The 27,957-nt window shown below is 53.9% G+C and overlaps 1 protein-coding gene across 7 annotated transcripts; it reads right to left on the minus strand.

Moving 5' to 3' along the window:
- Positions 1–14: 14 nt before the first annotated feature.
- Positions 15–25,198, minus strand: CHAF1A (chromatin assembly factor 1 subunit A). Of its 7 annotated transcripts, none has more exons than XM_004771455.3 (15): positions 24,869–25,198; positions 22,230–22,280; positions 20,345–21,213; positions 15,100–15,153; positions 13,311–13,540; positions 13,082–13,142; positions 12,817–12,885; positions 9,483–9,709; positions 8,834–8,954; positions 8,628–8,708; positions 7,671–7,763; positions 6,372–6,624; positions 5,410–5,900; positions 1,048–1,144; positions 15–492 (listed from the first exon to the last, which is right to left on the minus strand). In XM_004771455.3, exons 1-15 carry the CDS (start codon positions 25,167–25,169, stop codon positions 392–394), a joined length of 3,099 nt encoding a protein of 1,032 aa, XP_004771512.2. In that variant the 5' UTR covers positions 25,170–25,198; the 3' UTR covers positions 15–391. The 7 variants fall into 7 exon arrangements, with proteins under 7 accessions (XP_004771512.2, XP_004771513.2, XP_004771511.2 ...); XM_004771456.3 differs by having other exon boundaries at positions 5,423–5,900; positions 8,834–9,002; XM_004771454.3 differs by having other exon boundaries at positions 8,834–9,002; positions 24,869–25,196.
- Between the last annotated feature and the right edge of the window lie 2,759 nt (positions 25,199–27,957).

Below are 27,957 nucleotides of genomic sequence, written 5' to 3' on the forward strand. Positions count from 1 at the left end.
ACAGATGCACCAGGTCAGGGCTGGACAATAAGTTTATACACACCCACATCAGGCTGAGGAGCCGCCGCGGGCTCCAACTCATTTACAAGCATTTCATCACAGCGCCTGCTTGGGGGCCCACAGGCGCGACCAGGCTGTCCCTGTACAGATCCTCACATCGCAATAATGCTTTATTCAAGGGCAGATTAATATGCAGCTTTTGGGGGGAATTTTTACAAATACCAAAAGGAACAAATCAAGCATCCTCTATAAAACTTTCCAGACCTCCAGAGAGGCCTGCGAAGCAGGACAAAGTGCTCTTTACACAGGACTTGTAGGACTTTCAAGTATCCAAGAGGCGTTTGTGAATGCCCTAACCATTCTACCTACACACGCCGGGCCAGCGGGGCACTCAGCAGGAGCTGAGCGAGCTGGTGGGCACGGGGCTCTCGCTGGTGTCCATTCCCACGGACCCCCCAGCTCCAGAAGTGGTTCCACACGGGGTCGGAGCCTCTGCAAGGCAAGAGAAGGAGGGGCCTTTAGCTGGCTGCACCCCCAGACTGGGTAGGGGCCCAAGTCACTGCCCCCACGCCCCCCTTCAGACAACTATACTCATTCACGGCCCTCAGAGCCTGTCCCCTCCTGGGCTCACTCGGCAAGAGTCAAACACTGGCCCCCCTCACTGCCCCCTCCAGGTGTCCCTGACTCAGCCCCTTCTACTCCCGAGACCGCCCCAAGATGCCACGGCTCCCAGCCCAGGGGTTGGCACTGCAGGTGCAGCACTGCCGATTCTCTGGGACGCTTCTGGAACAGCACCACAACGTGGTCAGCATCCAACTGCTGGCCCGTTACTGTACCTATTTCTGCCATGGCTACTGGAGTCCAGTCCCGCTGGGCACGAGGCAGCTTTCGGAGAAGCCGGATCCTGCAGACCCTGGACCAGAACGCACCGCCCCCACCCATCCAGCCCACTCAGCGCCTCTTGGGGTCTCTCAGCTCAGCCCCCTTGTTTACAGACAGGAGTGTGGGAGCGACGGGGTGTGCGTTCTTTTCCTGCCAGATTCTCACCCCCGACATCCGAGATGTCCAGGATCACACAGTCGCCGTCCTCCTCTTCCTCCTCCTCCGTGTCTGCCTGGAAGCCATCGAGGTCCCCGGCCCCGACCTGGACAGACAAGGGGGCATGTGCCATCAGCAACAGCAGCAGATAGGCCGGTGTGCACCCCCCACCTGATCTGGGAACAAGCTGCAGGGGTGTGCTTCAGAACCTATGTGCAAAGGAGCCTTGTCACAGGTTGGGGGGAGAAGGTTCTCGTCAACGACCTCATTCAGCTCTCCCAAAACAACCACCAGCATTATTTACAAAAATTGGCCGATTCTGAATCAGCAATCTGGCTTTCTGGTGTGATCTGAAGATAGAGTGATAAAATGCCCACTTTCACTTTCTCTTGAAATAAACAGTGGAGAACTCCGCCAGCCAGCGTCACCTCCTCTGCCCAGGGCTCAGCCCCTCTGCCCGGCCCCCAACAACTCTCTCTTGTCACTTGTGTTCGGACCATTGTTGCTGGTGACGACACCATCCAAGCCGCTGTGGGCGGATTCTCCATCGACTTTCTGGACCTGTGTTCATCAGCTTTTACCAGAGAGGACAGAAGGACCACGTGGAAAAAGGCCAATTTTTACAAATTAATTAGTTAAAAGGCTCAATTTTAAACACCAACCATCTGTACAAGTGCCCCTGCTTTATGTAGATGAACAAAGAACCAGCAGAGGCAGAGGTGGGCTGATTTCAAAAGGGGAAGCTCTTTCTCAAAACTCTCCCGGAATTCCTCTGCTACAGAAATGGGCATTTGTTTGCCTGGAAAAGGAGCGATGGCGCAGGACCACGCGGTGTGCAGCCTGCTGGCCTGGCTGGGCAGCCCCACGGACACGCCAGCGGCCCCCAGAGCACGCAGCATCGATGCCTCAAACCACCGGTTTCCAGAGAATTCACCGGCTGAGAAGAGCAGAGCCAGGCTCTCCCCACGCTGATCGGGAGGCATCTGGCGGGTCCGCGGAGCAACAGGAACGAGGCCTCCCGTGTGCCGCCACTTTGCAGGGGGCTCCCCAGCCGCAGCCCCCCCCACTCAGGACAGGCGCTCAGGTTGCTGCTAATGCCCACAGGGGCCCAGGGCCCGCCCCACGCTCTGGGCTTGGAAAGACCTTTAGCCACGATCAGGAATCAACTCTGTGGAACACCTGTTCGGGGTCATTTTGATCAGAGGCGATTTCGGACAGGAAAGGGAAAACAGGGCCACTCCCCATTTCAGAATAAAATAAGAGTCTAAAGCTCGAGTCCCTCCCAGGGGCCACACAAGACCACAGTCCTGGTGCCTCACTCGGCCCTGTTCACCTGACTGATTGTGACGCCTCGTGAACATGCGGTGTAGCAGGCCAGCTGTCAACTCAAAAGGATCTTTAAATTCCCACAAAATGGAGAAAACAAAACAAAAACTGAAGCAAAAATTTGAAATAAATAAACAAATAAATAAATAAATAAATTCCCACAAGTTAGGAAAGCTCAACCCCATCTAGAATCTGTGCGGACGTTCACGGTTTGACAGCAGCTATCGGCACGGGTAGGGAAGTATCAGCGGCTTTACCGAAACCCAAGCCCAAACGCTTCACAGGCTTCGGGCCTCCAGTCTTACCTTCTAGAAGTTTACCTGCATCGGGCACGTTTATGTGGGGGCTGTCAGCGGGTTGTGCCCCGGCTAAGGCAGCCCCAAAGCCATCCCCCCACCCTGCCCTTGCACCCCGGAAGCCGAGCGAGGCCGCCTGGCCAGTCCTGTGAACCCAGCTAAGCGGAAAGTCTCCGCTGCCTTGGTCTGCCGGTGGGAGGTACGCGACAGCCATGTGTGACCACGAAGACAAAGGCCACATGCTAAGGAAGGAGGGAGTGGGACACGGGGGTGGCCTGTCATTACCAGAGCTCGGGACAAAGCCCTGGCCCGTGTTGAAGCTGACACTGGGGCCCTATGAGTGACGGCCCGAAGCTAGGACCGCCGAGCACTGTGTCCCCCTCTGCGGAGCAGGGGTGAGGCTAACTGCCCACGGCACAGCTCCCAGAAGGCCCCAGAAGCCAGGCGCTCAGAGATTCCCTCCCCACAGGCACACACTGTGGTGGCCCACGCGGAGGTCCTGGGCCTGGCACATGGCATTTCCTAAGGGGCTTCTGGTATTTATTTAGCTTTGAAGATTTATTTACTTATTTGAGGCGAGCGAGGGCGCACACGCAGAAGCAGGCGGGCAGAGGGCCAGAGAGAGAGGGAGGCTCCCGGCCGGTCCTGGCCCGAGCAGGCGGCAGCCTCTACCTCAGACCCTGAGGTCCCGACCGGAGCAGGAATCACGAGTCAGACGCGTCACTGACCGAGCCACCCAGCCGCCCTCCGAGGAGATTTTACAACGCAGACCTCAGGGCGGCTGGGTCAGCGGCATGTCTGGCTCAGGTCATGCCCGTAGGGTCCTGAGATCAAGCCCCGCTGTCTGGCTCAGTGCTCAGCTGGGAATCTGCTTGAGGACATTCACTCACTCGCTCTCTAAAAATTAAATAAAATCACACGGAGACCCCAAGTTCCTCGCTCCGGCGTGCTGAATCCGCGTCACCGGGCCCAGGACGCCCAGAACTCCGAAGCTTCGGCCTGGTGGTACTTGTGCCGGGAGCGGTTTTAAAAATCCCAGGGGCAGTAGGTGAGCCCTGTGAGGGGCTGGAGGGGGTTCACTTGCTTTGTAGCCTTCGGGTGAGTCCCCAGCACTGCGGAGCCTCTGGAGGGCCCGACCCGTGAACAGGGAACAGGAACAGGCGACTGTTCACGCGAGGAACATCAGGTGAGACTCCCCATTGCGCAGATTCCCGGACACACAACCGGGGGTTTTCCTTTCCCGGCGGCTCAGCGTGATAACAAAGTATCTTACAGATGAAGCACAGGGATTCCCATAAAGCGCCTAGCCTAGGACCTGGCATTTGAGGAACATGTAATAGTGTCTAAAACTATTGTTTTCGGGGCGCCTGGGTGGCTCAGTGGGTTAGGCCTCTGCCTTCGGCTCAGGTCATGATCCCAAGGTCCTGGGATCAAGCCCCGCATCAGGCTCTCTGCTCAGCAGGGCGCCTGCTTCCTCCTCTCTCTCTCTGCCTGCCTCTCTGCCTACTTGTGATCTCTCTCTGTCAAATAAATAAATAAAATCTTAACAAAAACAAAAACACTGTTTGTCTTGAAAGTGAGAACCACCATGGGGGAGAGAGGGCACCATGGAGCTCAGGATGCAGCCGGGGCCGTCCCTCGGGCTCGGGTGAGACTCCACATCCATGCCCACAAAATGGGCAAGGACATGGCGGGGCCCTGAAGGAAGGCTGCCCAGACAGACAGACGAACAAGGATATTTTCCAGCCCCGCCATTTCAAGCTGGGGTTCCCACTGCTGGTTTCAAGCAGAGCCAGCCATGCTCTGGCTCCGTCTAGGACTACTTGGGGAGCAATAATGCAGACACTGGGAAGGTTTACAACGTGTCAAAGGCCTCGTCAGCCCCCAGCAGCAGGGAGAAGGCGGGCGTCATTCCAGGAGCAAGTTCTCCCGCCTTCCTGCTCTGACAGCCACTGGATTTTCTAAGCTAAACGGTGCCTTCCGTCAGAGAAGCCGTGGGTAGGACCTGGGGGTGCGGCGGCATCACCACTCAGCCCGCGGCGCGCAGCTCCCCAAGCCATATGACCCCCGTGGAGGGCTGGACACGAGCCGGAGACACGGCTCCACAGACCCCTTCCTCGCACCCTCCGCGTGAGGTCTGTAACCCCGAGACGTCTGCCTAAGACAAGCACCCGGGACTCGCGCCGCAAAACAGGTATCCGGTAAGAGAAGCTGCGTGAAAGGAAGAAACTCATCCCATTCCTATTCCAGCAGGAAAAAACCCGCACATCCAACAGCAGGGAAGGCTGGGGCCGGGGCCGCGCCCGTCTGCGCCCACAGCCGGCCTCGGAGACGGCGCCGTGCCCGCGCCCCCAGGCCCCCACAGTTGGCTCCTCGCACTTGCTCCTCCCGGTGCGGCCGTCAGTGATCAGGGAGCTGCCCAGGCGACAAACCGCCGCCTGTGCTCCCAGTCACGATTCTGCTCGCCACCGTGTGGACAAGGTTGGGCAAAGCCCAGATCAGTCAGTGCTTCCAACGACAGGAAGTAAAGGTAAAAGCAAAAACATAAAGACTGGAAAGTCTCCACACACAACGCTGTTGGGGGCTAAAAGAAATGAGCCATCGGGGCACCTGGGAACCAGGCAAACACGCGAAATCGCTACACTTTCTGCTCACTTTTGTTGCGACTCGAAAACTGCTCTAACAAAGACACTTCACAGAAACTGAAAAGCCCCCTTGGGTGTCTCCCCCAGCCCGCCCCGCCCCTCACCTGCCCGTCGTGCCTGCGCTTCTTCATGAACTGGGTGATGCACATGCTGCCGGATGACTTCCGCTTCAGCGAGATGGGCGTCCCCTGGCTGGGCCCCGTGGCGGGGACGCTGCCACTGTCCTCCCTGGTGGCCGAGGGCACCACGGTGACGTAACTCCACTGACACGGCACGGGCAGGTGCTCCTGGTCAAAGGTCTTCAGCACCTGTGGGTGGACGTACCAGCACATCCTGAAGTCAGGCCTCTTCTCGTACACCGAGTTCTCGGAAATGATCCGCTTGAGCCTGGCCTTGGAGGGGACGGCGGCGTCCTCGCTGGCGGTGGGGGTCTGCGGGCGGGAGGAGCCGGGGCTGGGCGGGCTGGCAGAGCTGCTGTCGGGACTGCCCGCATCCCTGCCGAGCAGCCCCCGGCGGCAGCACTCCTGGAACTCCCGGATGATCACTTTGCTTCCGTTCACATTCCCGTGCAGCAGCGGGAGCAGCTGCGCCAAGACTGGTGGGGGCAGGGCGGGGAGACACCGGGAGAGAGAACACACATCGCACAAGGCTCCCGGGCTGTCACCGAGGTCAGAGACGCAATCAGCTGCGGGGTGGCCTTTCGAGATGAGCTGCGGGAGGCTGGGCAGCCCAGGTCTCCCGAGGCGGGATTTCTCCGGATAAACGAGCATGCCTCCCTCCATGTGCCCACTCCTCCCGAGTCACGGGGCTCCCCCGGCTCCGAAGAGTGAGGAGGCAGAGGCCTCAGGCATGTGTGACCTCGAGCCCGGCCCTCTGGGGAGGGCGCTAATTAGAGGGCCGGGTCCTGCCGTCGTATCAAGAAAGTAAGAGATGCGCTCAGCCGGCGCTGCTTTCGTGATTGGCCGACAGCCCTCCTGCATCGCAGTCCAGCCACCCAGCAGTCTCCCTGGGCCCGGGGCGCTGGGAGCCCCATCCCCTCCCGTTCCCGGCAGGCGCCGGCACTCACTCTGCTGGTCTCTCTTCTCCCGTCTGGAGGCCTTGGGCGTCTGCTCCTCCTCGGAAGGGACCGTCTCCAGCAGGCACGCCGTGAACTGCTGCAGCACCTTCCGGTCGGCGCCCCCGTCCTTATCAGCTGCCCAGACGCAGCCGATCTTCACGGGCTGGAGCACGCGGAACCTCTTCCCCTTCGCCAAAAACTCATCCCACTCTTTGGCCTTCAGTTTCTGACGAACCTTGTGGTTCTCTGGGTCAGCACACTCCTTGCAGGGCAGACAGCAAAGCTCTCTCAGGGTCCCCGGGCCCCTGTGCCCTCTCGTCCCACCCCCGGGCCAGGGAGAGGGACGAGCACACTGGGGCTGGGCACAGCCATCCACACGTCCCGGCCCCCACCGTGTCCCGCACCCCCTTCCTAACATCACCGCGGGGAAACAGCGGAGTGCTTTCCTAGATGCAACGGAGACCGGCACTCCTGCCGTTTGCTCTTTGGGATGTGCCCATCCTCTCTGGCCATGACCAGCAGGGACTAAAGTACTCTATCCTCACCAGTAAGCCGCTCGAGGCCACTCTAGATTTTCTAGGGACGGTGTGATGCCAGGGCCATCCAATCACCAACCCCAAACCCCACGCCCAGGTCACCCTCCAAGCCAGGCCCAACACTGCTCTCAGAGACGGGGAGGCCCATGGGCTCCACAGCCTGCTTTGCTGCTTGGAAATGTACGAGGAACACCCGCCCCTCCAGCCTGACTTGGGAGAGGCAAAACCATTCCCCCAGGCAACGGCATACTTCTCCAACCTCCACTGTCCCAACACGACAACCTGACCGGCTGTCGGAGCCCTAAAAGCAGCCATCTGCCAGAGTCTAGCACGTTGGTGGCAGAGGTTGGGGGTTAACTCCAAGGGGCATAGGGGAACCATCTGGAGACACAGAAAGTTCTAGATTTTATTTCAGGTGATGGATTTACAAATGTCAATCATTAAAGCTCACTGTGCTCAATAACTAAGATCTACATGTTTTCTTATAAGTTCGTTATACCTCAGCTCGGAAACTCTGACTCGGGTTTTTCCTCATGCTGCTGCCCCATCTGGGATTCTCCCCTACCTCTGTAGACCTTCACTACCCTCCCCAGGCAAAACTCAAGCTCAGGCCCGAGACCCCACAAATGACTACGTGTTGGGGTCGCAAAGCGTGCATGGGATGAGGGTGGGTGAGCTGGGCCGTCACACCACTGTCACAGCCCCACACTCGCAGCCCGGCTCGGCTCAGCGAGCTCTCTCCGGGACAGTCACCTCCCCGCTCTCCCCTCACCTCAGTGACTCCCTCGTCCTCAGACAGGTACCCATGGGGCACGAAAAAACCATCGTCTTCATCTTCATCGTCTCCCACTTCGTCATCATCATCCTCAAAAAAGAAAAACGGTTCATAATATGTGGCAACAGAATATATGCCTCGTTTAGAATGTTCACCTGCGAACATCTAAGGAAGGAAAAGGCATCTACTGCCTTGAGTGTCATGCTTACGGGCACGGGGTGAAACCCCCTGAAGGTACCCCCGTTATTATTATTGTTTTTTAAAGATTTATTTATTTATTTGACAGAGATCACAAGTAGGCAGAGACGCAGGCAGAGAGGAGGAAGCAGGCTCCCTGCTGAGCAGAGAGCCCGATGCAGGGCTCGATCCCAGGACCCTGAGACCATGACCCGAGCCGAAGGCAGAGGCTTTAATTGGCTGAGCCACCCAGGTGCCCCTGTATCCCATTATTTGAGGGGGGCAGCAGCGGTGTGGATCAGGCAGAACACAAGCGAGTGAAGCCGCCCAGAGGTAAGACAGGAGGGGTGAGTGGGGACCAGGCAGATCAGGGGTCAGCGTGTGCCATCTCACAGGCCGGACACCGCTCAGTCCCACTGCCAGGTGAGCTAGCGTCACTAGATAAGATTTTCCAGTAGATGCTGGAAATCTGGTTGTTTTTAACTATTTTTAACATAAAGACTTATTTATTTATTTGAGAGAGTGAGTGAGCACGGGCAGCAAAGGAAGAGGTAAGGGGGGAGAGAGAGGCCCCCGAGCAGACTCCCTGCTCCACACAGAGCCTGACATGGGGCTCCCTCTCACGCGCCTGAGATCACTATCCGAGCCGAAACCATGAGCTGGAAGCTCAGATGACGAGGCCAGCCAGGTGTCCCCACCGCCGGTCAGACACAGGCTGGCTGTGAGCGAGCGCAGCCCTCTGGGTGGGAGCCAAAAGCCGTGCAGGCGTGTGCTCACCCCCTCGCTGTGGGAGAGGGACTCTCCCGGCTCCTCCTCTTCCCACTCCTCGTCACTGTCCACCTCATAGTCCAGGAACTTCTGAGGAAACAAAGACGCAGCGCGTCATGGCTCTTTCGGGGCCGGCAAAGCAGAAAACACTGGAATGGCAGAGACACAGAAAGACAGACGCGCCGGGACCAGCAGCACCGCTGCCACGTGCTCACCCTGTCTTGGGCCCAGGGGTCCCTTGGATGGATGACGGTCGTCTTCTTATTCCACGTCCCCCAGTACGCCGGCCGGTGATTCTCGGAAAACTGTAGGAGCTTCATCCTGCCGAACTTCCTCCTGTCAGGAACGCCATCCGCCTTGCCGCTCTCCACGATCACCACGTCGCTGAGGAGGAGACCCAGCAATGCGCCTCCCCGCTCCGCGCCGCTCGCCACCCCGGCTTCTCAAGGAAGCAGGCCGTCAACGTTTTCCAGAGATGGGAAACCACCTGCTCCCAAGAAAGCTAAGGGACATTCATTTCAGGGACACAGAGCAAGGAGAAGGCGGAGACAAGATGGCCAAGCTGCTACCCCGCAGGATGTACAGAAGCGGGATCCCAGAGAGCACGGGAATTGGCAAGAACAGGGCAGCTGCTCCCAGGGAGCCCGGCCAGCCAGTCTGCCCTCCGCAGCGGCAGCTCTCGGCAAGGCCAGCGCCCCCGACACTCAGCACTGAGCTTCTGGCTTTAGGCCCCGGAGGGAGACAACCCGCCGTGATGAGCCCGCAGCAGACCAGAAGGCAGGGCTCTGCCCCGGACCCCCCGGCACTTTCCAACTGCGCTCTGATGTCACCAACAGGCAAAAGACAGTCTCCCCGGCCACTAACCTGTTATGAATATTCGTGTTTCGGTTTGAAACCATGGTGGGTCCGGACCGGAGGGGCTGCCGGCCTTTCAGATCTTTCAGGAAGGAGGACTCGCCATTCTGCTGCTGGAGGAGCTGGTCCAACTGGTCGCAGAGGTCTTGGTCGAAAGCAGTCCGAAACCGAGGGGCGAGAACCATGTGCTCTTTAATTTCAAAAGGGGCGAACTTCCCGCAGGAGCCAGCCAGGGTCTGAAAGGGAGAAGACGCCGTGACGCGCGCCGGGGAGGCGCCGCCGGGCACACTGCACGGGGATGCTCCTTTTCACGTTCATCCAGGTCGCTAAGTACAGGGAGACACACAAAAGGCTACACACTGTGTGATGTCACTTACACAAGTTTCTGGAAAAGGCAAAACTAGAGGGCCAGAAGTCACATCAGCAGTTGCTGGGGCCTGGGGGCCAAGGCGGGAGGAGGGCACCAATTATAGGGAGCCAACTGGGGCGACAGCAACACTTCAGCTCTCGAGAAGGGGGGTGCTGTGGAGCCCTACGCGTTGTCAGAACTCACCGAATGAGTGAATTTTACTCTGCATTATACCCACTTAAAAAGAAGGGGGCGGGGCGCAATAGGACACGCGATCCCAGGAGAGGGAACTGAGCCCCCGGGGAGTGACTGCCGCTTCCCCAGAGCTGCACTGGGACAAGATGACTCACGAGCCAGAGCCCATCTCAACACTGAAGGCAGACAGGAACCTGCCACACCAATGTCTGCTCCCTAAGAATCACTCATCACAAGTTCTGGTGGATTTAATCTCCCCTCAGAGTTCCTGCAGCACTGGCCACGTCTGTCAGCGGGTCCCAAAGCTGGCGCACGAGGACGTGCGGGGTCAGGAGGAGAGTCCCCATCTGTGAAGCTCAGTATAAGCAAGCCAGCCTCCGACCTCACTGAGGAGAGAACACTACGGCAACCGCCTTCACCGTGGCTGCACAGAGGGCCGTCTGGGGGATGCTCCTGGATGGGATCCAGGCTCCAAGATTTTGCAAATCTCCCTGGTGATTCCCAACTTGCAGTCAAAGCCAAGAACCAGCCGACGGCCCACCTCACTAATGAACTGGGCTATCAGGCACCCAGACAGGACAGAGTTAGGGCCGAGCCCATAGGACCAAAGACTCCAACCAAGCTAAGGAACTACACATAAAAAACCAAATAGTGGCTTGGCTGCCTCAGCCAGTGCAACAGGCGCCTCCCGATCTTGGGGCTGGGAGTCTGAACCTCACACTGGGTATAGAGATTATTTAAAAAAAAAAAAAAATTTTAAAGATTTTTTTTTTTTTTGAGAGAGAGAGAGAGGGAGGGAGAGAGAGATCACAAGCAGGCAGAGGCAGGCAGAGAGAGTGGGGAAGCAGGCTCCCTGCTGAGCAGAGAGCCCGATGCAGGGCTCGATCCCAGGACCTGAGCCGAAGGCAGAGACTTAACCCACTGAGCCACCCAGGTGCCCCTAAAAAAATCTTTAAAAACATACAGTGAAAACTAGACCAAAAAAATAGGAAAGAGATGATATCTGCCTATGGCCAGAGGGTATACAAGGCTTTGTAACCATAAGCCAAATGCTCTAAAAAATTTAACGGACGCCTGGGTGGCTCTGTCGGTTAAGTGTCTGTCTTCGGCTCAGGTCGTGATCCTGGATCGAGCCCCACATCGGGCTCCCTGCTCAGTGGAGAGCCTGCTTTTCCTTCTCCCTCTGTCTACTGTTCTAATAAATAAATAAAATCTTAAAAAGAAAATTTTGAATGTTGACTTTAAAACATGAAATCTGTGGGCCACCTGGGTGGCTCAGTCAGTTAAGCGTCTGCCTTTGGCTCAGTCATGATCCCAGGGTCCTGGGATCCAACTCTGCATCGGTCTCCCTGCCCAGTGAGAAGTGTGCTTCTCCTTCTCCCCTCCTTCTGCTTGTGCATGTGCACTCTCTCTCTCTCCCTCTCAAATAAATAAATAAATAAATCTTTAAAAAGAAAATCCTGGCTGCAGAAGTAACTCCTAGAGATCAGAGCAAAAGCCAATCCCGTAGGAAAATAGGTAAGAAATAGGAATTGGCAAGTCACAGAAGAAAGCAAACGGCGAACAAAAGACAAAAAGATGTCCAGCTAGAATCAAGGAAAACTGTAAAGTGAAAGAAGAACATCATTTTTGCCCATTGGATTAGTGAAGGTCAAATACGCTCCATTCCGTGCCAGCGCAGGTGGGGAAGAGCTCATTTCCCCACGAGGCTCAGCACGGATGTTCCCGCTGGGAGGGCACCTGGGTCGGACTAATACAATCAGTCATTCTGTCCGAGGGTGTATCCCTGGACCAAGCATCAACCTGCTTCCAGGCAGCCGTCCTAAAGAAAGGCACACGTGGGGCACCTGGGGAGCTCAGTCCTTAAGCATCTGCCTTTGGCTCAGGTCACGATCCCGGGGTGCTGAGATCGAGCCCCACATCAGGATCCCTGCTCAGTGGGGAGCCTGCTTCTCCCTCTCCCACTCCCCGTGCTTTGTTCCCTCTCTCGATGGTCTCTCTCTGTCAAATAAATAAATAAAATCTTTAAAAAAATTAAAAAAAAAAAAAGGCACACGTGCAGAGAGGACTGTCAGTGACAGTCACCATGCCACTGATGGGGCATCAATGGGGCAATGGCATAGACTGTGACACCATCCACATTATGAAAAGTTAAGCGGCAACAGAAAGAACGAAGCCGACCCAAACGTGCCAGTAGGGCAAGAATCCAGGATTCAGCGATGTAAACAAAGCAGGGACGGAACACACTCATGATATGTATGTAAACACACAAACATATGAAGACGTGTAAATGCGCAGAAAGCTCTAGATGGACACCCTTGCATCAGAGGAGCTGGGTTACCTCTGGAGTGCAGAGGGAGGGGAGGGAAGTCTGGGGTCTCCGGAAGCAGATGCTGCTAGAAGGCGACAGATGCCAGCTTGGAGAAGCAGAATTCTGTGAATTCTGAACTGTTGTTTTATGCTTATTCTCGCCTCCCACCCCACGCCTCAGCTCCCTGAACGTAAGCACTAGGTCTTCTCTGACACCTTCCCACACGGCTCCTAACGCAAAACTGCTCGGGAAGCAACCTCCGAACACTCGGCAGTGGTTTTACCACACGTGCCACTTTTTGCCTTTTCAAGGACAGAGCGAATGACAAAATCCTGCGTCTCCAGCCTCCGTCAGAAGTAAAAGCTCCCTCTGTAAGCGGGGACCCCCTCTTGATGAAAGGGAAGCTCCCTGGTCAGAAGATACCCTTGCACTTTCCAGAAGGACGAACGTGACAGAGAAAGTGAAGCCGGAGGAAGCTGGGCGCTCACCTTGGGGGCCTGCGGGGTCTTTGGCTTCTGAAAGAACCTAGTGATTTCGGCCTTCTCGGCTTTAATGCGCTGCAGCGGAAGAGAAGATGAACACGAAGAAATAAGAGATGGCGGCCCCGAAACGGGAGCCCGGCCTTTTACAGGTGAGAGCACTCCTTTGCTGTCCGCTCTCCAAACCCGTGAAGGCCTCGGGGGCGTCAGACTCCGTGCGGGTCCCCGAGGCCACCTGGCTTCCCCAGGCAGAGGTCCTGGGACAATGACCTACCTTCTCCTCTTCCCGCAACCGTTTTTCTTCTTCCTTTTTCCTCTTCTCCTCCAGCTTCGCCCTGGGAGACAGGACCTTCAGCCTCGGCCGGGCAGCTCCGGTGTGCGTGCACCCAGGCCGCCTTGGGAAGGCGCTGGCCCGGTGCGGGCAGGCCGGCGCGCGCAGGGGTTGGGGAGGGTGCGCGCCCCCGCCCCCCCCCGCCCCCGCCCCCCTGCAAGGGCCCACGCACTCCAGCGCCTCCTGCCGCTCCTTGCGCCGCTCCTCCTTGCGCCGCTGCTTCTCCGCCTTCTCCTTCTCGTCCTTCTCCCTCTTCTCGCGCCGCTCCTTCTCCTTCAGCTCCTTCTCCTCCTCCCTCTTCTTCCTGGCCTCTTCCTTGGCCCGCTTGGCCTCCTCCTTCAGCTTCTCCTTTTCCTCTTTCTCCGCCCGTAACTTGAGCTGCTTGCCCAGCCGCTCCCTGTCCTGCACCGAGAGAGGGTCCCGCGGTGTGTCCCTGCGCCCGAGGCAGTGGAGGCCGAGGGGAGGCGGCCCGCCCGGGAGGGACCTGCCAGCCGGCGCCCTACCGCACCGGCCACTGGGAGCGGAGTGACGGCCGCCAGCCAATGCTCACAGGACCTTCCGCGCGATTTGAAATAAGCTTCACTCAAAATCTTTAAAAGTGGAGCGGAGTTTATCTTCATAATCAGAAAATGATAATAAAATAAAGACACAAAATACCTGTAGGTTTTGCTTCCCTACCTTTAAAACAAAAGCATTTTGCTTCCCACCCTCCCCAAACCAGATCAAATTATAGGGATTATTTTTTTTCCTCTGAAATGGAAGATCGGGATGAGACAGGGACTGGGAATCTGTTAAGTCAGGGGGAAATGAAAACAACCAATAAAAGCAAAAAATGAATTTGCTTTTATCTTTACATCAGTTCCTCATTCCAAACAACCGGCACACGGCCTGAGGCACTGCATCATTATCTAAGCCCGAGCTCTGGCTCAGCAGGCGAGACGCCTGCCAGACACAGGGGCTCCCCTCTGCCACAGCACCAGCGAAACTTCGAGGACTATTGATGTCGGAAATGGGTTTCTCAACATCAGGAGCCTGGCAACTCCGGTTTCGGTCTGGGCACAGGACTCTGCGCTCGTCTCTAGGGAATGTCCCACCTTCTGCCCTAAGAAACCTTTCGTTGCTTTAAGGAAAGCCACAGAGGCTCCCCGCTAGTGATGGCGGAAGCGTTCCGTTCTCACAGAGCGCCCGCCCTCTGCACCTTCCGCGGACGGCTCGGACACTTGAAGAAGGTGCCTGGACTGGGGAAAGCATGCAAGGTGGTGAGGAGTCGTGTGGGCCCACTGCTCAGTAAGAAGGCTTCTGGAAACCGGCCATCCTTGAGCCCCATGTCCCTCCCCCACCCCATGTGTGTCAACCTCTGAAATTCTCCAAGAATGAGAGAAACTCTAAAACCACCACCAAAAGCTGACCCACAAAAACTGAATGCAGCCATAAGGCGGATGGCATAGGAAGCACGGGGTGAGCCCAGACCCACTGTCCTCATCACCCCTTCCACAGGCTGGCTGGGCTGCAGAAGCCCACTGGCCTTCTCTGCTCCTTACAGCAATGAGGAAAACGTCCTCTGCTTTGCAGCGCGAGACAGGTAGTGACCCCCAGGCGACAGAAAGCAAGACTCAGAAGCGACACTAGACAGTAATCACCCATCTAGCATCGTGGCCACCAGACCAGCACAGCACGTGGGAAGGGGCTGGTAAGTGTCAGCTACAAAGCCCAGCTATCAAGACAGTAGGAGAAACCATGATCATAACAGAAGCTTAGAAAGGCTATGTACAAAATCGTCACTAAAATGATGCAACCCACAAGTCCCAGGGCACAGCTGTGTGAAATGAAGCAAGATTCAAAGTCATGGTCAGGACAAGCAGGGAAAGGGAACAGGCAAAGGAGGGGTGCAGGGGCCTTGCTTACTATTCAATACAAAAAGCACAGCAGGTTAACTTTCTGTTTCAGGGGAAATGTCTTACTCTTTGCAGTTTGAGCTTGTCCTTCTCTGCAGAAGCTTTGAGTTTCTTAGTTATCTGAAATGAAAGATATTTTTCTTTAAACATGGCTTGTTTCAATCACTACAGTACATGTAACATATCACACGCTTCTCTGGGAAAGAAGGGGAAGGGGGACTAAGGGGCTCACACTACTGAGAACTTCTTTACAAAAAGAGCTCAGTGAAAACCTTCCAGTGACTAGTTTCCACAAAACAGAACCAAAAACCAAAATATCGTGGTGGGGTCATGAACTCCAAAGACCATTCACATGCATGTTTCTGGGGATCAAACAGGAGACTGGGGAGACAGATAACAAAACCGAAGGGGGGCCAAGCACAGGAGAAACACGGCAGGCTCAGCACCAAGCGGCAGTGGACAGCCAGCCTTGGCGTCCAGCATGTGACCGAGTAGAAGGCTTTGTAACAGAGGCCATGGGACACACCCCGTGTGAAACGGACAGAGCCAGTAACCCGGCACAGCAGCCCCTTCTGATTTTTCCAAGAGGAGCCAATACTGGCAATTTTGTTTACATTTTCTATGTAATGTCTAAAAGTTAACATTAACAAGTTAACGGGTCTGTGGCCTAGCTACCTATGAGCCATCAATGTGTACTCCGCTTTCCGAAATGTGGAGCGAATGAATGTTCAGGGGAAAAGGTCAGCTTGCTGGAGGTAGCGATCTGGTCTAGGACCCCCGCATCCTAGAGTACAACAGCCTCTACCGCCCGGCTGCAGGGTGAGCACGGCCAGAAGGACTCACCGCTGGCTTCACGGCCTCCGGTTTGAGTGTGAACAACTCAGACTACTGGCCTAAGCTACCTCCAGAGCGGGGAAGCCGGAAAACCAAACTGTCAGACGGAAGAGAGGTGCGGAGAGCGTGCACAGAAAAGCAGCAACTACCCAGGCTCCGTGAAGACAAAGAGGCAGCCAGAACGTGAGACTGGGGACTCGAAAAACCAAAGGCCCATTTTCCTCAAGATGCTTTGACAACACTGACAAGACTAGGTAGTGATGATTCCTTGGGGAAAGCCCACGACCTCATGTAGAATACAACTTACAGACGAATAAATCAAGAAGACATCCTTCTTACTCGGGACACATCGAGTTTCTTGGATTAAGCCTTCCCTTAGGAAATGGCAGCAGTCTCATGAAAGCCACGTGTTGGCAGCACCTCAAATGCCTCTAGCATCGTGCCAGGATGCTTGAGCCTGTCTTTACTGAGCCCGCGCCAACGCAGATGCCACCTTCTGAAGCAGTTTTACCAAGGGCTTGAGAAACACCACCCGCCTCTCCAGAGTCCGCTCTGCCTGCCAAGTCCCCGACATCACTCCCACCAGAAAGGATTGAACAGCAGCATCTGCAAGTTGCTGCATTTCTGTTGTTGAATTTGTGTTCAAATTGATAGTACCCAACGTGATGGTCAGATTCCCACACGAGGAGTGCACTTGAGAGGAAAACACAGTCAGTGCCTTTGACAGAGCGTCTCCTCCGTGGCGAGTCCGGGCAGGTGATGGACTCCCAGGAGCCGGCTACTGATCGACGACCAGAGCTGTGATCATTTCATGCGGAACCAGGGTGTACTGCGTCACTAGGCACCCAGATGGGCCTCACTGGTCTGACAGATTATCTTCTTGACGTTTGGTCCCAGTGTCTATGAAACTCTCCCCAAGTGGAGACCACACACATCACCCGTCGGGAACTCGGCTGCCAAAAACAAGACCAAGACCCCAGCAGGAAGCTGACACACACACATCGACACCCCGGACATCAAGACAGACCGAACCATGGGCACGAACTTCACGTGGCAGGACCTGTTCAGAGCCACTTGCTCTGACTTTATGTATACAGGGAGGTGGATTTCTTCGCTCCGAAGCAGCAGTGAATGAGGTGAGGAGAGGCAGTGATGCAGCAGGAGCAGCTAAAAACCTCCCCGCAGGGGAGAGACAGCAGCAGGGGAGACGTGCGACCTTTGCAAACCGCTCCAGCTGCAGTGGAGGAAGAGCCAGCAGGCGACATTCACCTGTGCCTCCCGGAGCTTCAAGTGCTACTTAACAGCAGCCCAAGGAAACATGCAGAAGAAAGCACATTAGAGTTGCTTCGTCAAGGCTGAGAATAAGAGACCATGGAAACATCTACCAACAAGACCGACTCCGCAGTGTGTCCAGACCACAGGTGTAAGACAGCAGCTAACCAGAGACCTTCCCAGGCCTGTAGAGAAAATATCAAACATATGGAAGACACCCCAGAATGAAAAGGAAACATATTTACAGCACATGGCTCGTATAAGGACACAAAACGATACTGCGTATTCCCAAGGATCTCTCACATAAGCCGCACGGGGAAGCGTAAACTGTGACGAACTGTGACGAACTCCTGGGAGAGCTGGGCTGGAGGGAGTGTCATGCTTCAATGATGTTTTTTGAACACGAAGAATTTAGCACTTGTGTAATTTAAATTATACCCGGAAAAGTTCCAGCGACCTGGGCTCATCTGTAGACATGCCCAGATTCCAGGAACACAGCTGTATCCACATCTTTGTTTATGAAAAAAATAAACCTCTTATCGCCATTAAAGCAGGCTGAATTCACGGCTAAAGCGCAAGCCAACTTCTATTCCAGATGGTAAAATGCTCCAATGCTACAGAGCGACCATTCAGCCAGAAGAGCCCGCAAGAGCCCAAACTGCGTTCCTCCAGACCTGTTCTCAAAGCGAGTCTCCGGAACCCTGGTGCTTTAACGAACACAATAAAGGACACAAGAAACAACAGAATGAAGCTCTTCGAGCGGACCATCTCAGACTCCCTGGGAAGACACAGCAGGAGCTGCATCTTAAGTCCCCTGGAAGGGAAACACGCACGCAAGCACGTGCGCACTAGAGGAGCGTGCCTAGGGCATCCAAATGCAGAGATTACGGTACCAACCCCAGGACTGGGGAAGCCAAATAAAACCAAACACGTTACACTGTAACATGAAACAGTATGTGAGCTTCCACTGAGTTTCCACCTACAATCTGGAAAGGAGGACGTGGAGAGGGAAAGTGGAAAAACACAAGTATTCCCCAAGCTATTACGGGTCAGGAAACCCTTGAGCCCCCCAGGGAAGGTGCTGGTTGAGCACCAAACACAAAACTAACCGGCGAATTGGAAACTCCCTGCTCCTGGGGAAGGGGGGTGGTGGGAGATAATGCACGAGGCTGTGGGTGTGGGTGTGGTTGCAAGCGGTCCATCTTGGCCGCCCTCCTCAGGGAGTCTGGCTCTCACAGCACCGGGACACATGATAATCACTTGGCTTTGCTCTCATCCATCTGGTGCCAACCACCACCAGGAGGCTCCACTTCCACTCCTGTGACCGACCAGCTCACTGGGTGGGGGGGGAGGGCTGATTTGCTGCTGCAGGCTCTGGGGCTGTGTGAACCTTCGCCACTCAGTGCAAATTATTTGCAAAGCCACGTGGTAACACTGCCTTCTTGAGCGTTTCAGACCTCCAGGCCTGTGTTGAGAGCGAGGAGCCAATACCCAAGGCGCAGGATCTCCTAACCAGCCACATTCGGTTTAATGCTTGGCTTGCCGAGGGCGCCAGCAGACAGAAATAAAACTGTTTCATGACAAGGCCCAACTATGTCATTTCCCATTCCTCGGGCTTGGCTACGGGTATAAAAACAAACTTAAAAAATAAAGTGCTTGAGAAGAACGGAAACACATGTGCATGTCCTGTTTTCTAGGCTAACTGGCTGTAACAAATCACATGATAAGATCTAGGCTAAGTAGCAGCAGCAGGCTGGAAGGATTTCAGGCAACTGGCCGGACCGAACAAGATGGCTAACAGTGGAAAGGGACGTCAACTCTGATTCTGAGCGTCTGAGTAATGGCTCACATGCAAGTTTAAAAATGTATCTCTGTCTGCAAGAAGAAAAGATTGCTCCACTCTTGCCATTTTGAAAACCTAAAGAGAAAGCCACTGGTTCTTTCCTTCTAAACTCCTCAGGAGATAAAAGCCATGCAGTCACCCAGAAAAATAATTAGTCCCTTAGAGATCAAATCTCACAAAGTGATCAAGGTCAAATCAAGCAGGTTCAGTGGAGACTGAATTATCCAACCCGGGATCTGATCTTACACTAAAAAGCAACCAAAACCACAAAACAACCTAAGGGCACCTGGCTGGTTCTACGCGTGGAGCTTGTGACTCTTGGTCTAAAAAGTCGTGCGTTTGAGCCCCACACTGAGCACCAAGCCTAGTTAAAACAAACAAAAACGTAATGTGAACAAAAATTCTACAAAAGCAAAACACCAAAAGCCAAAAACCAAAAAACCCAAACCAAAGGATGCCGTCAATACACACTTCTGGATTCTTGACTCATTTTACCAGTTCTACCCGGAAGACCCTAAGGAGGCATGAAAGCGGAGACAGCTGCCACCGTGCTGATAAGCCAGCAACAGGGACAGGCATTTCGAGAGTCATCTTTCTGTGGGTCCTTAAAATGGGGCCATATTTTCCTTTGGTTTTTGTTGCTCTGGGGGCGGTTTTTCAGTGTCTAGGTCTGGGTGACCAGGCTGACGAGAGCTGACCCTGCAGAATTCCCATTTTAGTCTTCCTGCTGTCTTGGGATCTCTTCACCAAAACTCCTTCCGATTAACCCCCTTACGAGCCCGCGTTAGAACAGCAAGGAGAAACGGAGCTGACATCTGACACGAGGGGTCGCAGCTGCCCGCTTACGTGGACTCCTCACGAACATGGGCAAGTTGATGGCACCACTCCTCAGGTGTGAACAACCACTGCTACCAAGATGGCAGTTCACAGAAGACACCTGACACGCTGGTGACTAACAGAGCCACCAGCACATTGCGGGGCACATGTAACCAAACACTGCTCACGGTTTTGATAGCCAAAGAATTCCCAATCATGGGGCGTCTGGGTGGCTCAGTGGGTTAGCCTCTGCCTTCGGCTCAGGTCATGATCCCAGGGTCCTGGGATTGAGCCCGGCATTGGGCTCTCTGCTCGGCAAGGAGCCTGCTTCCCTTCCTCTCTCTCTGCCTGCTTCTCTGCCTGCCTGTGATCTCTGTCAAATAAATACATAAAAATCTTAAAAAAAAAAAAAAATTTATTCCCAATCAGTCTGTGGCCCCACCTACTTGGCCACTAACCCCCTGGGCCACGCAGTATCCCCAGGCGGAGAGCAAGAGGCTGAATCCCGTTGCCACTGCCACACCAGCATTCGGCAGAGATACTCACTCTGCGGATAGGTGTGCAGGTTGGGGAGGGCCTGGGACTGCTGTGCTGCTTTTTGGAAACAAACTGCCCCTCGGGTGAGCTGGTGGGAGAGGAAGAACCCCGGGATGAGTGGCTAAGAACAGAGTCTTCTTCAGGGCCGGACTCCAGCGTCTCGCTCTCGGAGGGCACGCCCTGGTCTGCGGGTGTCACGGGCGGAGACTTGGCTCGAGGAGGTTTCCCAGCCAGAATATCCTGCAAGACCACCACGGGCACCTTCCCTTTGAACAGGATGCCCCTGGCTTCACTCCAACCATCCTGGTCCTTCTCCGGGCACATTCTTGCGTCACCAGTTGGCACGGGGCAGCTTGGGGGCGAGCCTTTCTGCCCATCTCCACTCCTCTCTGGGCCCCCGGAGCCGGGACCCTCCTTCTCGGTTTTGCATGGAATGTCAGAAAGGGTCTCCTCAGAACACGCCAGCTCATCCTCCGGACTGGCCTCCGGCGGCCCCCTGTCACCTCCAGCTTCTTCTCTGACCCCACTTACAGCCTCCTCAGAGGGAGAGGCTGCAGCATCTAGTTTACTGTGGGCCACAAGGCCATCTAGTTGGTCACTTGAGTCCTCCGTCAAATCAATGATGACCGCAGTCTGGTCAATATTGGTTTTGACTCTGTTTCTTAAAAAGTTATCTAAGGGACCCTTCCCGTTGACAAGTTTGGGACTACAGTCTATGTCAGAGCCCATATGACAGTTGTTCTCCACGGTGTCCAAAGAGGTCTCCAGATCAGGGACTTGACTTTGGGCAGGAGTACCCTCAGAGCTCCTGGTGTCATCCGACCCGTCCTCGCTCTTCTCCTTTGGGACAAGATTCAGGCGCTTGAAGGGTAGACGAGCTGAAACGGAGAGAGAAGGCCGTCTTTACAGGGGAAGTGTGAAAGGCGACACCCCATCGATAATTTGATATTCTGTAGGCTCAATAAGCATCGACCTTGCTGGGCTGGAGGGGAGTCCGGGGGTCCAGGGGGTCCGGACTTCTCTAGAAAACACGGATGCCCTCAGGCTCCACGGTTTGCCCCTGCCCCTTTCACCTCAGAGACTGCTGCCCTTAACGTGACTCCCCTCCATACCAAACTTGCTATCAGTCATCACGGGAAGAGGAAAACTGTTCCAGTGGAACCAGATACCAAGTTTTAAACACCAGAGGGATGCCTGAGTGGCTCAGTGGGTTAAACCTCTGCCTTCGGCTCAGGTCATGATCTCAGGGTCCTGGGATCGAGCCCCGCATCGGGCTCTCCGCAGCAGGGAGTCTGCTTCCTTCTCTCTTTCTGCCTGCCTCTCTGCCTACTTGTGATCTCTATCAAATAAATAAATAAAATCTTAAAAAAAAAAATTTTAAACACCAGAAACCATACTTTTTTATACAGTTACTTAACTAATCTGGCCTAAGGGCAAATAAACACCAAAGGATTTGGATACGTTTATCGTTCTGTCCAACCGTGGTTCAACCAGGGGCAGCTGAGCTTGCCAGGGATTTCTGGCGGAGTCTGGAGATATTACTGTTTGTCATGACTTGGGTGAGCGACCAGGGATGCTGCTAAACCACACAATATAGAGGACAGCCCCACACTGTGACAAAAAAATTACAGAATGTCAACAGTGCTGACACAGAGAAACCCAAGTAAGGGCAGTGACCACTAGATTTGCTCCCAGGAACCTAAGAAAACAGCAACATAATCACAGGGGCTCCACAGCCTCTGACTGGAAGGTACAAACGTTATCTTGCCTCTAGCCCTTAAGCCCTGAGGACCCCAGTGGAAGGCCCTTGCTCAAAGAAAACTAAAAATACTACTGAGGAGATGATGAAGGATACAAGTCAGGAACGGTATTTAACCCCTTCCCAGACAGTTACCTTGTATTAACTTCTTGACTGGAAAAGCTGGTCTGTCTTTGCAATCCATGGCTGTGAATGAAGTGTCAAAGGATAAGTTATTAGAAGTCGTAAGTAATTCATATGGAGCCACCTAACACGTCCAAAGTGGTTGTCCGGTGGGAGCGATCTTGCCACCCCCACCACAGGGCCTTTGGCAATGTTTAGGGACATTTTTGGTTGCTGTGAGGGGGGGTGTCTAGTGGATAGAGGACAGAGATACTGCTAAATATCCTAAAATACACAGGATGGCACCCAAGGCAGAATTATCTGCCCAAAATGCTAACAGGTTGAGAAATTCTGCTCTCAACACTGTCACACCTTCTCATTCTGTGTGGTAACCATCGCTCTGAAACTTAGATTATTATGTCTTCTCCCCCTTCCCCACACAATGGCAGCTCTATGACAACATGGAGACTTGTTCCACACTGTACCCTGTGCACCTAGCTCAGAACTGGCACACAGTGGGACACCAGTGAGCATGGTAACAGGGACAGTGAAAAGGGGAAAGATGGGGCAAGGGGCTGGCTCGGTTGGAGAAACACGCAGCTCTTGATCTCAGGGCTGTGAGTTCAACCCCACACTGGTGTAGAGATTACTTAAAAAATAAAATCTTAAAAAAGAGAGAGAAAGAGAGAGAAGAAAAAGGGAAACAAGTGCAAGTAGAGATGACAGAAAACACTGCATGACAGATTTCACCATTAATGACCCCAAAATGTCCTCCTCCAATCAAACCATCCCCACCACCAAATCTGCAAAATCAGAATAGGACTAATTTTCTTCTTAAATAGAGTCCATACAGGTAAAACAATTTAAAGCACGTTGAGCTTGTCGGGGTGGACCTGACGTGCTGTCAAGAAATAAGGGAGAGTATTTTCCTGCACGGGGGGGAAAAAAAAAAAAAAAAAAAGCATCTAATAATATCAAAGCTGAGACAAAAATGACTGTAAATAGAGCTAAGTCTTTGGGAAAATATCCTTAAATTGGTTAGAGTAAATTTAGAAGCTGACACCTGCTAGGAGATCTGGCTTGAAAAAATCTAGGTTAGTTATTTGGGGCAATCTACATATGTCTTGGAAAAGATACACACAAGTGAGTATTTTCAAAAAGCAGATCAAGATTTCTGAAACACTCAGCTGTCCAGAGATGGAACTGCTCTCGCCTAAGCCCCAGGCTTGGAATACAAGGACCCCCAGGATTCACATCTCCTTTCTACCCATTTCAAGGCGGTATCATTCCCAGGTCCTTGTTGACCAAAGACAGGATTTCCCCTGCCTTATCTGAAGTATACATAATCTTTACCCACGTAAATTTATATTTAGGACAACCACAAGGATTTACGGGTGTGGCCCGCCAGCTTTGATGCGAGGGGAACAAAAGTGACCCAGGCCCAGAAGCATGCAAGAGTAGCCCACCCAGGGATGTGAATTGTTCAAAGGCAAACATACGATTCACACACACTCGTGTCTAAAGTTACGAAGGCTCTTCTGAGATTACATGGCTCCGATTTTCATGGAGCCTTAAAACACCCCTTCCTCTTATGGTAGGAGGGTCACAGCAAGGTGGTGTTTCTTAAATTCTTAAATTAAACATTCTTACTGTATTAAATGACCGCTCAAGACGATCGGTCCCAACTTTATTGATAGGAATTTTATGTCTCCGTGAAATTTCCAAGGAGCGATGCTTCTCAACTAGGGGGAGATTCCGTGCCCCCTCCCCATCCTGCAGCCCCCTTGGCACTGCTCGGTTAACTTTGTGGGTCGTCACAAGTAGGAAAAAGGGGATGCTACTGGGATCTAATGGGTGGAGGCCAGGCACGATGCTCAACGCTACAATGCAAGGGGCAGCCCCATTGTCAACAGTGCCCAGGCTGGGAAACCCTGGAGCGGACTAGTGGACCTCCCTGTCAGCCCTCAACTCAAGGGACAGGTTGTTTATCAGGCACTTACTATGCGCCAAGCGTTGCACCGGCGCTAGGCACAAAATGGGAGTCAAGCAAAGTAGACAAGGCAGTCTAGTCCTCCTCGGCTCACCATCCCACGTTTCCCAGGCCCCGCCAGGTGCAGGAAAGCCCCCTCCCAAGGTGCGGTGGGGGAGGGGAAGGCAGGTCTTCACCTTGCATAGAGGGCAGGATCAAGAGCCCACCCTCCGGGCCTCTTACCTGGGCTTGCCCCGACCCGCAGACGCAGCTGTTCTGGTCCCCGAGCCCGTGGGCCCCCGGGCCTCAGTTTCCCCCCCCCACCCCCGGCCAGAGGGCCGCTGCACGGTCCAACTTGCTCAGGGGACACAAACGCACTCGGCAACCTGCAAAGCCAGCCCCTCCGCCTCCCTGGGCCTCGGTCTCCCCTCCGGGACACACCGACCCGTCACCGCAGAGAGCCCTGCAAGGACCAACTGACGCAAAAGCGCCGGGGAAAATGGTCGCGGCCGCAACAATAACGTCGAGGGCGCCCTTCGGGTCGCAGGGCCCTGGCTACGGCCGTAACAGCCGCCCCGACCGAACAGCCGCCGGAGAGGAACGGGCCTGGGGCCGGGAGGCCCGTCTGCCCCCAACTGCCGCCTCGGCCTGCGCAGGCCGCGCGCCGCGCCCCCCCTTCCCCTCAGCGCGGGACCGAACTGACCTGCGGCCGCTCCCCTGGCGCCGGGCGCCCCGCACTCCAACTCCTCCAGCATCGCCCCGGCGGCGGCTCGAGCTCCCCCCAGGCGGCGGAGGCGCGGGCTCTGTTCAGGCGGCCACTGCCGCTCGCCCTCCCGCCCGCGCCGCTGCTGCCGCGGCCGCCGAGCTCGTATTTGGCGGGAACCGCGGCGACCCCCGCAGCCCGCGCGGTGATTGGGCGAGGCCGCGTCACGTGACAACCCGCCTCGGGAAGAAGGGACCGCCGGGAGCATCCTCGCGAGAGCCGAGGCTTCCATTCCTCCCATGGCTCCCCTATTGATATTCCCGCGGAGGACCGGGGCTTCCTCTCGGCCGCCGGTCATTGGCGGGGAGGAGGTGCCCTGCGATTGGAGGCAGAAGATGTCAAGCTGAGAGTTCAACACTGTGATTGGCTAGGCGCGTGGGATAGGTCGGCAGGAGGAGGGAGGGCCAGGCTCCTACGTCATGACGAAACGTTTTACGTAGGCTGATGGGTGACAACCTGAAATTGCGGTTTAGAGGAAGAAAAGTTTTTAGTTTATGCTAATTGGGCATCAGCTGAATATTATAAGTATTAAAACTATAAATGTCTTTTTAGGTGAACAACAGGAAGAAAGTAAATTCTGGGTAGCCCTTTAGAAGCATTTACTGTGCACCAAATATATTCAGAGGGAATGAATGAAATGGATCTTTCTGGTGTAATCCTCAAGATTTTTGCATACACTGTTTCCTCGCCTAGAAACTCTCCACAGCATTCTTCCTGGCTAGTTTCTAGCTAACTTTCAGATCTTAGATCTGCACCTCAGAGGAGCCTTTCCCTCCCTATCCCCAACAAGGTGAAATTCCTACCACTGGGTTCTTTCCCCTCTTTTTTTAATTTTTCCCCTCCTCCCCGCCCTTTTTCCCTTACAGTTTTGTGTGTGTGTGTTTTTTTTTAAGATTTTATTTATTTATTTAACAGAGAGAGACACGGCGAGAGAGGGAACAGAAGCAGCGGGAGTGGGAGAGGGAGAAGCAGGCGTCCTGCTGAGCAAGGAGGCCTGTGCGGGGCTCGATCCCAAGACCCTGAGATCATGACCTAAGCCGAAGGCAGACGCTTCACGACTGAGCCACCCAGGCACCTCTCTTTTTCTTGAAGCAATTACAGCTTTATCTTTTTTATTAACTTGTTATTTGATTTACTATCTGTATTTGTCACCAGCTCCATAAGGGAAGGAATAATTTTAACACTGTATCCCCAGTACCTCTCAGCGACTGACATATTAGCAAGCTCAATAAATAGTTGAGTGAATGCATAAACTTCATTTGATTGGGCTGTGTGATTATGTAGATTAAAAACCTCACATAGAACAGAGACCTTCCGGGTCAACCAGCAAGGCTTATAAGCAATTTTTTTTTAAGTTTAAACAAAATTTATTTGGTAGAGACCCAACAGGAGAGGGAACACAAGCAAGGGGAGTGGGAGAGAGAAAAGCAGGCTTCCTGGTGAGCAGGGACCCCGCTGTAGGACTTGATCCCAGAACCCTGGGATCATGACCTGACCCAAAGGCAGATGCTTAACGACTGAGCCATCCAGGTGCCCCTAGAATTAGTTTTCTTTAGCATCAATTTAATCTCTCAAGCGGAGAAGTTAGGAAAGAAGACTGACATTTAGCCCAAGTTCAGAATTCTATCAATTCTATAGATTGGATAATTAAAGCTGAATTATTAGGCATTTCACTTTGGGTAGGTCATGTTTTACTCAAGGCATGAGATTCCCCCGTATGAATCATGACATTCTAGCATTTTGCAATGATTTAAACCAGAGGGTCACCACATGGGGAATTTTAAAAATTTTAAAAAGCTATTCATAACAGCCCCATCAGGATCTTTGGGAAGGAGGTTTGTGGCACACATATTCTGAAACAATCCTCCATCTAGGTCCAGTACCTTCTGTTGTGGCATTTGGAAACTTCCAACAATCTTCTGCTTCAGAAAACCACCCAAATCCGTCAGAGATTTCAGCATTGAAGTTGCAAACACGTTAGCTCTAGCCACTTTCTTGTTCCTCTTTTTGGATTAATTTATCTGTTTCAATTCATTATTACTTCCAATCAATTCAATTCAATAACAGCTGATTAAAAAAAAAAAACTCAAATCAATTAACATGTATCAACCCAGGAGGACTTCCCAAAGAAGGTGAAATTCCAAACAGATATCTCTTTTATGAACAAAGGATGCGGGGAAGATTGAGGGAGAATGTGCAAGAAAGGAACAACATTAGCAAAGGCCCACAGGAAACAGGGATCATGGATTATAGAAGAGGAAGGGGGTTGAAGTCAGAAGAGTCGTTCTGTGCAAGATGGAGCCAAAACGCGCAAGCTTTGTAGGCAGACCATGCTAGGAAATTGTGAGTGTATTCTTTTTTTTTATTCTTTTAAGATTTTATGTACTTATTTGACAGAGAGAGACAGCGAGAGAGGGAACAGAAGGAGGGGGAGTGTGAAAGGGAGAAGCAGGCTTCCGCTGAGCAGGGAGCCCGATGCTGGGCTGGATTCCAGGACCCTGAGATCTTGACCTGAGCTGAAGGCAGACGCTTAAGGACTGAGCCATCCAGGCGCCCCGCTGTGAGTGTATTCTGAGGACAGTAGAATAACGTGATATGAATTGTAAAGTCTTTTTATTTTTAGGGGAAATATGAGGGGGAACCTCCAAACAGGCATACAGAGAGGAGGCCAATGGGATGGTCTAGACAGGGCAGGGAGGATAAGGGGATGGAAAGGAAGTAGAAGTGACACCTGATGTCTGAGTTGGGCAGCTGTATGGATGAGCCCGTGGCAGGGTTGAAGACAGTGTGTGCGGGACGGACTAAACGCCCCGAGAATTGGGTTAGCTGAGATTGACAAACAGGTACACTGAGACTTGTAAACTCAGCCTCCCAACCTCTCCAGGATTTAAGCGCCTTTCCTAAAACGTTAGGACTACCTCCGGGGCCTCCAGGGGTCGCTGTAGTCTCCACGGTCTCTCTAGGCTCACTCCTGTCGGCTCGCTGGCCGAGGCCGCCCCCGCAGGGACGACGACATGCGCGTGCGCTCG

Source organism: Mustela putorius, unplaced genomic scaffold (assembly GCF_011764305.1).
Source record: "Mustela putorius furo isolate JIRA1106 unplaced genomic scaffold, ASM1176430v1.1 tig00000095_pilon_pilon_pilon, whole genome shotgun sequence".
Taxonomy (NCBI): domain Eukaryota; kingdom Metazoa; phylum Chordata; class Mammalia; order Carnivora; family Mustelidae; genus Mustela; species Mustela putorius.